At 36.3% G+C, this 15,513-nt stretch overlaps 1 protein-coding gene across 2 annotated transcripts in view; it reads right to left on the bottom strand.

Annotated features, from left to right (window-relative positions):
• The window catches only part of CDH18 (cadherin 18), a 157,730-nt gene extending 143,093 nt beyond the window's left edge, over nt 1-14,637 (bottom strand). For both annotated transcript variants that reach the window (XM_059851799.1, XM_059851890.1), the window contains exon 1: nt 14,410-14,637. In XM_059851799.1, coding sequence (XP_059707782.1) covers nt 14,410-14,637 — 228 coding nt within the window. The remainder of the gene's footprint in view (nt 1-14,409) is intronic.
• Nucleotides 14,638-15,513: the final 876 nt, after the last annotated feature.

The following is a 15,513-nucleotide window of genomic DNA, read 5'->3' as shown; positions in this document are numbered from 1 at the left end:
AGCTTCTAGTGCCTACATACTTAATGCTCACGTATTTATATAATCTTCTATAAATTGCCAGTGGAGTTGCAGTAATGTGAAGTCTGAATCCTCTTAGCCTCCAAAGGACCCACAAGAAGTTAGAGCAAGGTGATCTTTTGGAGTTACATGTGAAACAAGGCAAAGAAAGTTAAGAAGAAGGAAACATAACCACAGATCACTGGAAAGTGGAAACTGCAATGTGAGAAATTTCAGTAAGCGAATGGAATCCAGCTGAATATTGAAGGCTGAGGAGAAAGCTTTTCTGCAGATTATGAAAAGATTTTAAAGTTTGCCTCCACTTCCTTGATAGTACTGACAATGGAGGAGGTATGCAGGTGTTAGAAAATACAGTATCTGGCAACAATTCAACAGAGGGGAATACCATGAGAAATTAGGAAAGTTTCAAAACAAGTTTATTCAAGGTAAATCAGAAGGGCTGACAAACTGGAACACTCTCCCACACAGAGAAGATTCCTTTTCTGCAGTTGGTATTCAAGAACAAGGTATTCAAGAAACATTAAAGATAATTTTTTTTTTTTGGAATAAGAGTATTGTCTATTACAATTGTAAATTCTCAGGTTGTTGTTTTTATTTTGTTTTTGTTTGGTTTTTTTGATTTGGTTTAGTTTGAGGTCTTTTTGTGCATTTTGTTTGGTTTTGTTTTAGTTTTGTTTGTTTTTTTTTTTTTTGGAGGGGGAGGGGGAGGAGGGGAGGAGGATGGGAAGGATACTTATTATAGATATCAGAAATGGGTCTTTCAATTTTCAAGAAATTTGAAGTGAGCTTACTCAGTATCTACGGGGCCAGAAGGGAAACTCCTACATCCCCTCTGGGATGCCTGTGTGGCTTGATACTTGCACCACATTTCTACCTAGGGCTTTCTAAATCATGGTTTGCTACAAACAGCTGACAGAGAAAAACATTTATACCTAATGTCTTTTCTGTGAAGGAATCAGAAACATTATTCTAACCATCTGATTTCCACTCAAGTACATTTGAATACACTGCCTAATTAGGTCATATAGATTCCTGCTGAAACTGGAATGGGAAAACCCTGGATGTTTAGACAGACTAGGGAATGAGAGACTGGAAATCAATGCTGCAGAAAAGGACCTGGGGGTCCTGGTCGATGGCAGGTTGAACATGAGCCAGCAGTGCCCTGGCAGCCAGGAGGGCCAACCCTGTCCTGGGAGGCATCAGGCACAGCATCACCAGCTGGGCAAGGGATGGGATTGTCCTGCTCTGCTCTGAGTTGGGGCAGCCTCACCTCGAGTGCTACGGGCAGGTTTGGGTGCTGCAATGTAAGAAAGACATTGAGCTGTTAGAGATTGTCCAAAAGAAATTTACGGAGATGGGGAAGGGCCTTGAGGGGGAGCCATATGAGGAGCAGCTGAGATCACTTGGTCTGTACAGCCTGGAGAAGAGACTGAGGGGAGATCTCTTTGCAGGTACAATTTCCTTGAGGGGAAGAGGAGGGGCAGACAGTGATCTCTTCTCGGTGGTGACCAGTATCAGGACTGAGGGAATGGCCTGAAATGGTGTCGGGGACGTGTAGGCTGGATATTAGGAAAAGATTCTTCGCTCAGAGGGTGTTTGGGCACTGGAACCACTCCCCAGGGCAGTGGTCACAGCGCCAAACCTGACAGAGTTCAAGAAGTGTTTAGACAATGCTCTCAGGTACACGGTGTGACTCTTGGGATGTTTCTGTGCAAGGCCAGGAGTTGGACTTGGATGATTGTAGTGGGTCCCTTCCAACTCAGCATATTCTGTGATTCTGGGATTTTATTAACCACTGTAATAATTATCAATATCCCTATTGAAGTTAGAGAAATATACTTGAGGGATGCAGAGGTGTCACTTTAATAAAAACTATCACTTTCTGCAATTGATTCACCAAAAGAAAAGTAATACATAATAGATTAATGACAGTATAGTCCAAGATAAAAGTTAATAGCTCTATAAGTAAGAAAGTGGCCACAGCTAAAAAAAAAAAATTACACAATTTTCCCCTAAAAGTGTTTCTATTTTGAATAAGTGTATAGAAGGAAGTCAACTCCGGGTGTCTCTGGTTTAGGGTTCATACACAGAGGCTTCGCAGAGGGATCTGATTTTCTGACAGTACCTATACCCAAAAGTCAAAATTGGAAAGAAACAATTCAAGCAAGACAACAATATGATTTAATTCCTAAACAGTGCACTAAACTGGAGCTACTGAGTATTACTAGCCACTTGTGAGACAGAAGAGTTTTTTCCATTTGGGCTGGATTTTTTTTTCCCCACAAACTTTTATCAATATTTAAAGAAATACTACCATATACTGCACATATTTCAGCTTTTACCTGTAACCTGCATTAAAATTTTACATGATCCTTATGATTAATGATTTAAATAAACTTTGAATACGTAAATTGTCAGTTTTCTTTACGTATGAAAATTATTCCTTGTTCTTAGAAAGAATCATGTCACTCTGTTTTCATGCAATGTGGACAGAAAATTGAGAAACTATTTCTTCCAAGTAAAATGTAGAACAAGTCTTGATAGTGGTCTTTTAGACATGTAGAGGAAAGGTTTTCTAAGAAGGGAGTATGGACTGGAAATTCTGAATTCATCACTGATATTCTCTGACACAGTCAAGTCAACAAACCATTGTGTGTGACAGGCAAAAGTGATTTTTGTTAAAATTTATCTGAGGTATCTATATTTGTAGATATACTGATCTGATTTATCGAATGCATGGCCTTTCTGTCAATTTGCCATAGTTTTTACCTGATAAATTACCTCAATTCACTATTGAGAGACTAATTAGGAGCACTGATGTGGCATTAAATATCAAATAATGCTATCCTAAGCAGTTTCACCAATTTCACACATGAACAACTGCATTGTTTCCTTCATTTTTATTTTTAGGCTGTTGACATTTCTTTTTTTTAGTTGGTCTTTTTTTTTTTTTTTTTTTTGCTTTTGGGTTTTATGACTTCGGCAGCTTTTTTTGTACTGCTTGTTGGAAGGAAGGGAAAGAATGTAAAAGAATATTCCTGATTCATATTACTTAAAACTGTCTAGGCCACTACCCAACCCACTTCATTTTTTTCAGCCAGAAGAGTCCTCCCCTATTCAGGTGTTCGGTATACTACTTCCAAACCCATCCTTTCCCATAAAAAATCCTGTACCCAGAAAGACAACAGCTATAAAAGAATATAAAAATTCCAGAAATGAAGTTGTTAATTGAAAATATGGAATTTATCAAATAATCCAGCTAATAAACTAATTAGTCTCTTCTTATACAGAGACTGTCCTATATTTTACATCAGCCTGGTAGCTCCTCTCTGAAATATTTCTTTTGCTGGGGAAAGAGATAAGAATATGAAAACCATGTTTTGCATTTAAGGTACAGGTGCACTGTGGTTTTAAAGAGTAACTGGTGGGTTTTTATTCCCTTCCCAGTGATTTCTAATATTCAGTTTGTTCATTGGATTGTTTCCAAGGTCTTAGCTGATGTAGTTTTATCTTACAGATCAAAGAACCTCACTGTCCTTTTAATGAGTGGTAACTGTTAGACCAGTTAAAACTCCTCAACTCAGTCGCTGCTCATGTGCCTCATTCTATCTTTATCTGTACTGAATTTCAGTCATTCTTGGAAGATCTTTCTGCTAGACTTCATTATGGTTGGTCTTTCCCTTTTTCTTCTCAGGTTTATATAATTAATAAAATTTGTCACCCAGCTATTTGTCGCCTACCTGCTTCCCACAAATTATTTAAAATGCTAAGCAGTATTTCTTTTCTTCACATCAAAGTTTTGGGGATTTTTTGGAGATTGTTTTTTGTTTGTTTACTGTGTTGCTATAACTGCACACTTTGGTCATCAGGAACCAAAGTAGTTTTATATACCAAAGTTATTTGCTTAGGTGTTTCTTCCTGGATTACTGCAGCAGGTATGTGTGATAATCACTGTTCATTTGTTGATTTTCCCCAGACTGTGTCCCACAACACCTCTGTTTGAGACTTCACCTTTGATGCATTGCTCATAAAATAACTGTTCAAAGTCTCCTAAAAAGATTCAAAAGCATTCTTTTAGCTTTCCTACAACAGTCTTGTTTTGTTTTCTTTACATGTTTTATGTCCCAGAAGTGTCTTCTGTTATGGCAGCCTCTGGTAGGCTTCCAGATCCTCAAGTTTCTAAAGAAGAATTTTATATTGCCAGTTTTTCCTCAAACACACTTTAATGGGTCATTTTGCTTTACAATTAACATGCAACATTTATCAATCCTTTCTATTTCTCTCATTTGGAAACAGACTTTTTCTAAAGTCTATGCCTTTTTTTGCCCTCACTACTCTATGATTTGGTCATTCCAACCTCCTTTAGCCCTTCTTGTCTTTCTGTCAGGTATTTTGCATTAGCTTCATGCATTACTTAAGTTTTGATTTAGTTCCTCTTTTTTAGATTGATGACTAAATAACTCCCAAGGCAGACATTTTTTATGCTTAGAGCCTTTTGATATTAGGGTTCAAGCTCAATGCAAAATTCAACCTGTGTTAAATGAAGTAAGTGAAGTCTCCCATCATTGCTGCAATTTTCCTGTCTTAGCATCTATCTGAGCACTCAACACATCATCAGCAACTTTGTTATTTCAGTCAGTGGGATAATGATGATGTTCTCACAGTTTTAATATTACATCTGAAACATCCATACAGATGTTAGATGTTGTTTGATTTGTTGAAAGCTATGATGCCATGATTTCACCCAAGGTATTCAGATATTCAGATAGAAAGTATTCCTATATCAAGAGTGCGCAAACATTGCTTCTGTAATACTTCCAAATTCAGAATTATACTTCTTTAACTCACAATTGACTTTTACAATTAAGATTTATAATTAATACTAAGTAGTTATATATATATATATATATATATACACATACATACATATATATATATGGTAATAAACCCTTATTTAAAAGCTTACTAAAAAAAAACAGGTAAAAATCGACCATGCATTTCAAAATGGACTTTTATTACAGACATTTATATTTAATAGAAATTTATATGATTTATAAGAATTTCTATTTGCTTTGCAAATGTATACAGAAACCTTTTCCTGAACAGGCTTTCCTAATGTAAAGGAGGGTGTTTGTTTGTTGGATAGCACCACTTTTATCAGTTTCACAAGAATGTCTCAAGTGGGACCTTTGAACATTATGAAAAGATCTCTTCAGTAGAACTCTAATTATTAGTATGTCTTTCATATGAAACCTTGAAAAGCTCTCCTTTTTTATACTGATAGCTTAAGTATCCATTATTAAAATTCACAGGAAGACAATAAAAAACCACCACATTTTGGCAACAGTTAAGTTTACACATATCTGACAACAAAACAGATAAGGACATGCAATGATCTCATGCCACACAAATTAACTGTACACTAAGCCTGACTTAAATCCAAAGTGTATGTTTATGAATACAAACTATTAACTCTGATGTTTGGAATTTTTTTTTGTTCGTAATCTGATGAAAAGTTTAAGAATATTAGAAGAGCTAAAATGAAGACCTGATAAAAATGTTTAAATATAGGTCAGCTACACCACTATTTTTCAGTAACAGACTTAGGACAAGCTCTTCTGGTGAGTTTATTCCCCAAGCCCTTTAATAACAACCTTTTACAGAGAGGCATTTCTGTAACAGTTCTATCTTCTGTCTTGAATAGCTCCATACAGGCAACCTGTCTTTTAGAAAACCCCAACAAAATTCTGGAGAGAACATTTTTAGCAAATGGTCCAAAGATCGCAGGAACACAAAGATGACTTCAAAATTATTCTGCTCTAATCTCAGATGTAAAGATTTATCACTGCTCAGGTTCTTGACTGTAAACCATTGTGCATAATCTGAATGCAGACCTCACCTCTGCACTTTCTTTCCAAACAAATATGTTTGAGTTCTTCTTATTGTTGTTTAAAGTATATTTAAATTGCAGATGATAAACTTGAGGGAATAACTATTTAAATGAGAACTAACTGCTTGCCAACGACCAACAAGAGCTAATCCAGCTAGGCAGAAAAAAAATAAAAAAACCATTCTGAAATAGTGCTTTCATTTTTTTACAGGCTGTAGTTTTCCACTACAATAAGTAGTGGAAAAACCTAGTGTATTTCAGAAATTAAACATTTACAAAGACATTTCATCTCAATATTCATCACTGTGATTTTAGTTCCATAGACTGTGTGTTATATGATTAGAAATGACAGAGAACTTTCGATTTAAACCTTAATTCTCCTGCTTTATTTGTTATTGTCTCACACATTTTTGTTGCCATTAAAAAATGTGCATGTGTTCTAGAACAAAAGAAATTAAAATTTCACATTAGATACAAATTTCCTATGGGACTTGAAGAATAACATCTATCCAGTGTAACTTCTGAGGCAGAGAAACAATTGCTGAGAAGGAACCCCATTCAAAATCAACAAATCTGAGTAATTATCTTTACAGCTGTACAGAATATGGTATACAAATGACCCTTGGCTACCTCTGCTGAGTCTAGGAGTATTGCAGTCTCATAATTGTCTGCTTCTCAGACATTTTGAGAGTAATTAATAAACTACTTGACCTGAAATTCCTATTCTGTTACAGTATCTTCACCTTAGAAAAGCGGGACAGAAAAGCATGTTCTGCATGGTTTCATTTGTCTCATAGGTCTAGATGAAAAAAGGCCTAATTTTGATGTTCAATTTACTTCACCTTCTCAAACTTTTGTAGCTTGTTATACACTAAATGAAATTATTTGGACTATAGTTTGAATCATTCAACAGAAGTGTTCCTGTCATTGTTTGAACAAGCCACACCCAGATAATATGTAATTTTACAAATATACCCTGAATGAGTTGATAAACTATACTGAATAACAAATTGATACAACAAAACCTTTTTAAAGGCAACAAGGCATGTGGATGTTGAAAGTTACACTGACAATGAGCATGAATGAGCACCTCTCTTAAAATAAGGTCAAGAAGATACTTGAGAAGTAACTGACATGCTAATTCACACTGGAGTTTATCAGCATACTTTCAGCTTCATTATCTATTGATTTAAAATTAGATGGTAAATATCCTTTAAAAACAAAGTTATTAAGATCATAATTACTATAAAAACATGAAGAATTATCTTTGTTTCCTCATTGTTACATCTGATGGATGCAATTGCTGTAAAATCTCTTTTTTGTTTTTGGCTTTTTGTTTGTTTTTTTCTGTTTTAGTGTGAGTTGGGTTTTTTTTTTTTTTTATTTTTTAAACAGGCACCAATTATATGGCTATTTTACATAGTTTTCATATAAAGACTTTCAGAGGCTAAGATGCTATGCATTCAAAGTATGGCATGAGTTAAAGATGCAGTTACAGAGCAGGCATGTTGTACCACATCAACTTCATGGGGAGTCAGTCTTGGCTGACTCCTAATCACCAGCCCAACTGCTCTCTCAGTCTTTCTTAAGATCACAGAGGGAGAAAATGAGATGAAGCAAAGTTCATAGGCTGGGAAAAAATTGAGAGATCACTGACTAGTACCTATAACACATTTAACACGAGGAAATTGAATTAAATTTCCTGGCAATTAAAACAGAGTTGCACGTTGAGGAAAAAAAAAAATGCAAAAAAATCTAGAAACAACTTCCCCCCACCCCCAGCTTTTTTCCTAAGTTCACGTTCAGCCCTGACTGGTCTCTCTCTTCTCCCCCAGGGGGACAGGCAGATGGGGAACGGGGCTCAGCGGGCAGCCCATGGCGGCTCCCCTCTGCATCCTCTCTCCTCACTTTTCCCTCCAACGTTGAGTCCATTCCCACGAACCGCAGGGATATCCCAGCCCGGCCGGGCTCTCTCCAGGCCGCACGGCCATCCCTGCCGGGTCTCTCCCGCCCCGTCCCTGCTCCCGCTGTCCCCTCGGGGCTGCCAGCGCTGTTTCTCGCTCGCTTCCCCTGGCTCAGCCCTGGCTGCCGGGCAGCGTTTTGCCCTCCCTTGCCCAGGCTTTCCCCGGGGCTCAGGGGCTCAGCCGTGCCCTGCGCTGGGGCCGCTGCAGCCGCCGGCACCGCCTGGGGCCGGCCCCGGCACGGCGCCGGCACAGCCCCGGCACGGCCCCGGCACGGCCTTGGCACTGCCTTGGCACTGCCAGCACTTCAAACCAATTCATGACCAAAGTAGGAAAAAAAAGAAAGGCGGGAACAAGGCTGGATTTTCTCTCAAAAAATTACTGCTAAACCATTTAAGTGAGAAGTGGCCGTTCCACACAAAAGATGTTGCTTTCATCAACGTCGTTGTTCACTGTAAAGATTGGCTGCCGGTGTGGCAAATTCATGACAGAATAAGAAATAAAACATATATTAAAAAAAGAAAAAAAAAAAAATCAAGTTCTTCAGTCTATAATAACTTCAGGGAAGATTAGATCACCTTGACAAAATTACTTTGAACCATTAATTTAAATAACAGCCTTCACATAGAGAGCTGATGTTTTGCAATATAGAACTGACAGACTCTATAAAGCTTCCTTACAAAAACAGTTATTACTTTGACATATTAGACTTAATGTAGCTGTTTTGACATAAAAGAGCCAGTTTCTTTTAGGTGCAATTTCATGTTGACTTAAATGAAGTTAAACAAGGTAAACACTTTATCCTATGTCTTTGGACTAGGACTGAACTTCAATATGTTCATGCTTTTCTATTTCTTTGGTTGCTCTTTCAAGTCAAAATGCCCCTTCCTGACAGTGCCCTGCTTCAGGAAACCTCAGATATAGCTGGGCACACTAGAAGAAAGTCAGACTGATCTAGCTGATGAAAGCTCTCTCTTCTCTTGTATCTGATTTTCCCCCAAATGACTTTTAAATATTTAGAGATGCCACTTAAAAAAAACCCCAAACCCAAAAATGTAAAGGTTCACAGCATTTTGTGACTTGTAGAATTCAAGTACTATGCCTTCAACTTTTAAATGTGAAACCAAATGACATTTCTCAAATGAAGGTAGGAGGCAGCAAAGTTGTCTGTGCAAACAGAACTCAGGACAAAGCAAGTACATGTGCATGCCTTTTTATTTGGGAAGGCTTTGAGTTTGGAAAGAATATTAAGTTACCTTCTTTGTAAAAAGTACAATAGAAAAGGAGATGGCTAATGTGATGTAGGGGCCATATAATGTTGTGCTATACTGACACCAGGTTTATTATTCATGTTGTTCTTGCAACTACATTTTCCCTAGGTGTAGAGGAAAATTATTTTATATAAATACATTATTTGTGAAACTAGCAACCCAAAAGGTAGAAAGTGAGATGCATGTTATTTGAGAAGTTATTTTCATTGCTGATGACACTTGTCTGCCTTACAGAGGCATGAAAACGGCTAACAAATCATGTGCAAAATATTTAGACTATGTCATCCAAAATTTCCTTTCAATTTTCTCTACGATAAAATAAAACTCCTATTTATCAAAATAAATTTTGGAACTATTTGCTTGTGCTAAAAATGCTGGAACACATGATATATATAGATACATTTTTTTCTTTTTAATGTAAACCTCTAAAATGGAACAAAAATGTTTTAATTGTTAAACTCCAATTTAGTTTTTTCCTTGGCACTTATTATGAAACATATATGATGTCCTGTTACTGTCATTAAATCAGAGATGGGAAATTCTGTTGATCTGGTCAGGGAAGATTAGATTCACTGTCTTGTATTAGAACTAACTTATTGCAATAACATGTCCCATATTACTTTGAAAAAAAAATTTTGAATGGCAAGTCTGTTATGCTATATTTATGTTTTCAAGAATAAAATGATGAATTAAAAGAACTGCTATCTTGTAAATCCAATATAACACCTGGGATTCCTTTCCTAATCTTACTTTCAATACAAACATTTCAAGACCATTAAAAATTGTTACTTTCTTGTCCCCTTTCCTATATTCACACTCATTTGTAACTGTTCCATACTCCCTTATCTCCTACATCAACATTAATCTGAAACTGTTTTTGCATTACAGGTAAACATGTAAGAACTAAGTGAAGTGCCATCCCCCAAACTAGGGAAGAAAAAAGCAGTTGAAAACCAATGCAGATCTGAATACCTGAACAGTCAGTCATTCTTATTTACTCTTCAGAAGTCATCTGAAGTGGATTAAGAGATATAGGTTTGGTATTACAGAGATCCAAAGGGTTCACAGATAAATTTTCAATCTTGTGCATCATATTCCTCTGCTATTCAATCTTAATAGCTTGACTCACTCAGCCCCAAATTCATAGTGGCCTTCATTTTATCACTGCTTATTTACTTCCCTCTTCAAAGAAAAAGAACAGCAGATGTGTAGTTATACTTGCTTCCAGAGTAACTGATTTTTAGAAATATCCTTTTAAGAAGGAGCAGACCCTCTGGAGACAAAGGCGTGGAGGTTCAAAACTAAGAATGTTATGGAAGGAAACACGTAGTCTTCTTCATTTATTTCCTTAAATGCTTTATTCACTATTTTTTCCAAATGTTGATACATGAGTTATCTAACCTAGAAACATGCAGAAAATGCAAGAGAAATGTAAATGATATCAGCTATGACAACTGAGAGATGTAAAAGCTTGCAGTACTACAGCCCAAAGTTTTCTACATTTCTGCAGGAAAATCTTCATTCCTCTGAGCTGGCGCAGTAGGTAACTGACTCATCATCATGTCCTAGTGCATTCACTAACTCTGCCCCTTTCTGCACTCATGGCTATAATTTCATTAGAAATTTACACCAGTGACACACAAAAGACAAGAAGTCTCATATAACTAAAAGCTCAGTCCGTGCATTCAAGTTACTTATCTGAGGCAATGATATTTTATCTTAAATTTCCACAGATTCTGCATTGCAAACACACCCACACAGACACACCCCCCCCACACACACACACACACATACTTGCACCTGCAGGTGATCTGGACTAACTTCCAGATACCACTGATCATTCAGAAGTTTTCCAGAAACTGTCCAGAAATAATTAATAATTTTGGTGAAAGAAGTCACTGTGGTTTTAAACACTTTAAAGATACCTTTTAAAATACAAAGCTATTTTTGGGGGGGTTCTTTCATCAGCGAAACATACTTTGAAACACTGAAGACTTACCCCACATGCAACAGCAGGGATCCAGCTCAATAATCTGAGAACCTCAGACAATATCTAAAAAAGGATAATTTTCCGTTTCTACAATAAGCTAATCTTTCCAGGACCTGTGCCTCGCCATGTTCCTAGAAAAACCTTGTGAGTATGGTTAATAGGGATTAATTCTATACAGAATTCTCCAAATGACATTTTCTTGGAGAAAAGGAAAAATGACTGAGGAATGGTGGGATGCTTGATATTAAAATGTAAAAATTTGTTGTCCTAACACTGTTTTTATGATGATGGCAGTGAATTAATCCATCCTCTTGACAGTCATTTCACAGAAAGAATGAGAAAGCTTACCATCTTCATTGCGGGCCTACCCTATTCTTGTCCTCTGTGCATTTCCATGACAATGACTGTGAGCATTGTAACACCATTGTACATAATGACTCTGATTTCTGTGATGTTACTCCCAAATTGGGTATGAAATATGGGAAAGGACAGATCTGAAATGGCAGAACTCTCACCAGTGAAGCAGAGTAGTCCACAGAATTAATAATTGACAGAATTGACAGCATGGTGCCACCCAACAGAAGCCAGGAATTGAAAGGCATTGACTTCCTTTATAACTGAGGGGCTTTGTGTTAAAATTACTGTCAAATTAAAGGCATGTAAAATGAGACCTTGATAAGGTGTGTACAATTTAATGCAACATTAGTAAAAAATCTATTTTTCTAAAATATCTGGTTTTCGTGGTAAAATACCAATACTGAAATTCTGCTAATTACTGGTATTATGACAGTCTCAGTGCAGGCTTCCCTCGCCCCCTTTTCTTTTTTCTTTTTTTTTTTTTTAAATTAAAAGTATATGCCTTAGCTAATATAATTAATCTTTTCTTCAAATCAGGTCATCAGAATAATCACACCAAATGGAAAATAGAGTACAGTTACTTTCAAGTTCCACAAAGCTTTTGCAAAGACAAGTTTACTAATGTTGTGAAGTACTCACAGTAAAAAATTATGAGAACCAGAGGGAATTATTCGAGGAATATGGGAGAAAAACTGGTAAGTATAGAGGGAGAAATGTCCTCAAACAAGGCATGCAGTCACATTTTGACCACAAAGGATTGAAAGAAATTCTATTCATTGATCTCTGTAAATGTGGCATTAATAGAGTGGTCAGAGGATGAAAGGAAATATATAATAGCATCATAAGAACATGAAATTGAAAGGGACCAGGTTTTAGCTCACTGAATCCAGGCTTCTGTTCTGGCATGCAATCCTGTCTATAAATGCTTTCATAAAGACAAATATGCTGTACTCTGAAAAAACTTTAGCTTTTATTTTTTTTCTTTTCCTGATAGTAACCTCTTTCAGAATCTGACTTATTCTTGTTTTCATTCTTAATTTACTAAATGTGAATTCTAAATTAACTCATGGCCACCAAAACCTTATTTTTTCAAGTAAAATTGCAATCAACCTAAATAGCTTTTATTTTTCATTGTGGTTTATTCAGAGGTGTATTTATAGAATATTATGTTCCTTCTTCTATTATTTGTGGAAATAATTAAACAAACATATTTTATTCTCCATTACTATCCCAGCCATAATGTTCAATTCTTTCTGTACAGCTTCACATATAAATCCATTTTTCTTGGCTGAAAGTAACCAGAATAGCAAATAGGTCAACATTATTTTCCACAATGTCTTCAGTGCCCTTTATCCCTTTTTTTTTATATATCAGCTTTTGCAGCTTAGTATCACATTCACCTTCTTTAAGAAATGACACTAGATCTGGTAACTAGCTCTTTCTCTTCCTCTCTCATTTACAAAAAATCACAGAGTATAACAGAAATTCATTTCATTGTTCTATATTCCCAAGGTTTACTCTTTATTTCTATATCCAAACCATATTCATAATATCTAGCTCATTCCAGACAATGTTTTGATTCTTCTGCAAAGCTTTGAATCAACAATATTTTTGCAAAACTTTTTCTATTCCAAAATAATTTATGAAAATGGTAATCAGTGTAAAGCAGTCTGAAGGCATATTTCCTCATCCCCTTACCCTTTTAAAAGCTTTTCTTTCAATGCAAATCATTACCTCCATTTAGAAAGGTCCTTTCTCAGTTTACATTTCTTTCACATATCTCAGCATTTGTTGACATTCTGAAATACTTACTATTTTACTAAGTTTGGCATAATAGAATTTTTTTTCAGCCTTTGTGTTAACAGTTTCTTAAATACAGTTGTTCCACTTCCTATTTTTAGTTCAGAAGATACTGTTCAAATTTCGAAGCCCTCACTACCAGACATCTGTGATTTCAGAGGCTACTGGTTCCCTTGCATCAGTTTCTGCAATATAATTTTCAGAATTTCTTATTTCAAGGGAAACTAAAATAAAATAATTCTTTTTTTCCATGCCCTCTTCCTCATTAACCATCTTACTTTCCCCCTCATATTCTATGTATTTCTCTGATTTCATTAAGGGAATTAAGACTCATGTAGATTATCTAATAAAAAAATTCTATCATAATGCAGCAAGACAGTCTTCAAGGAGAGCAAAACTTCCTCTGTCATATATCATGGGTTAAAGTTATATGGAGAGTTACGTGTTACTTAATGCAAGTTAAAACCCAAGCTCTTCAGACAACATTACACATGATGAATCAGACTTCAGCTGGCCAGGCTTCAGTTCAATTACATTAGACTGAACATTATGTCTGAAGCTCACTCTATACATTAGAATACAAATGCAGGGCTTGTTCTCACAGACTTCTGAGGAACTTTAACAAGAAACACACCTTGTATCTCGTAGTATGAAATAAGCCACAGAGGATTTCCTTTTGGAGGAGACTTTTTCCACCCTACACTCAGAGTGGAATGAATACCCTATGGAGCTTGGACTGCATTTGTAATATTCCCTGAAGCAGAACTGAATATAATTCTGAAATGGTCTGGAAAAGCCATTAGCAGTGACCTCATGCATTTAGGATTCTGGAAATTGGTGTAACAGGATCAACTGCACACACCCTGTTTAGCTGAGCTCAGAACAAAAACTGTTTTATCATATTTCAGTATCTTCATCCTATATACTTTTATTCATCCCTTTGGTAATAAACACAGTATTCACAGGCAACTGGCAAGTTCATTGTAAATATATGTAGCAATCCAAGAGGTGTCTTCCCTTAAAAGAGGAGGTGCCATCTAAGGAGATAAATGATCTGCCTCTTATCAGTGCCACATTTCAAGGAATGGAAAAAAACAAACCAAAGCCAAAAGAGAACCTTACCTTTCCTACATACTGAGGATCTGGTCCCATGTGTTCTTCTAAAACAAAGAACTGATTCCACACCCATCCACGCTTTGGACGATGATGCACTTCTGTTTCGCCTTCTATGTGTTTGGTTTGATTTCTGGTCACCTTGATGGAGCCATGGTGAGCAGCTCCATAACACCTCTGTACAAAACAGAGACAAACTAGGACTGGGCAGATACAAGATGTACTTGTAATTTTCATTGTAGGATAAGATTCCTGTTCAAGGTTTTCTTTCTCTTGTCCTTTTCAGCTGTAATCCTTCAATAAGTCCCCGAGAGTGAAGGTGGAGTCTGCTTCAGAAATACAGTCCAAATTAGGTTTTTCTGCTTGTTCATGGTTTAGCTGCCCATTTGGGAAAGCTCAAATTATATTTACATTATGAAAAGCTGACTGGAAAAATTGATATTTCTTCTGAGGTCTTCACAATAGAGTTCCACGGCCGACCATTTTCTATCTAATATGAAAAGGAAAGAAAGATTCTTACTCATCACTAAAACCAGCAATTTTCAGGTTTCTGACCTTAGATTACACTCAAAGTTGTACTAAGCACTCAAAGACTGTCATCCAAACTAAAATTTCATTTCAATGCTTCCTTTAAAAGCATTTCCTGATTATTTATGTTAAAATACAGTAAGACAGCATGACTCCCACAGGCTGTGAAAGCGCTCATAATTAAAACCTGGATGATTCAGAATAGCCCCTTTGGATTTTACCTTCAAATCATTGACCTGGCCTGGCAGTAGAACAAAATCACTGCTACAATGTCATTAAATAGTGATTGCTAAATAATTTCACATGAGTTTTTGATGTTCTATACACCACACAGATATCCAGCTTGATGAAAAATACCTAGTCTATAAAGGGTTTTGAAAGAATGCCACCAAAATGGGATTTGAAAATTCTGAGTCAATACTAGAGCATACTGACAGGAAGCTTCAGTCAAAATGTGCATTTTTGCATCTTGTGCTTTATATAAATTCAAACCAATATCATCTAGGACATGATAAAATTATGTCATACTGACAGGAATTTCATGTTGTTTTGATGTCAGTATTTTCAGTATATTGACAATATTTT

Source organism: Haemorhous mexicanus, chromosome 1 (genome assembly GCF_027477595.1).
Source record: "Haemorhous mexicanus isolate bHaeMex1 chromosome 1, bHaeMex1.pri, whole genome shotgun sequence".
Classification (NCBI taxonomy): domain Eukaryota; kingdom Metazoa; phylum Chordata; class Aves; order Passeriformes; family Fringillidae; genus Haemorhous; species Haemorhous mexicanus.
Note: the sequence above shows the minus strand (reverse complement) of the source record. Positions and strands in the feature narration are given on the sequence as shown.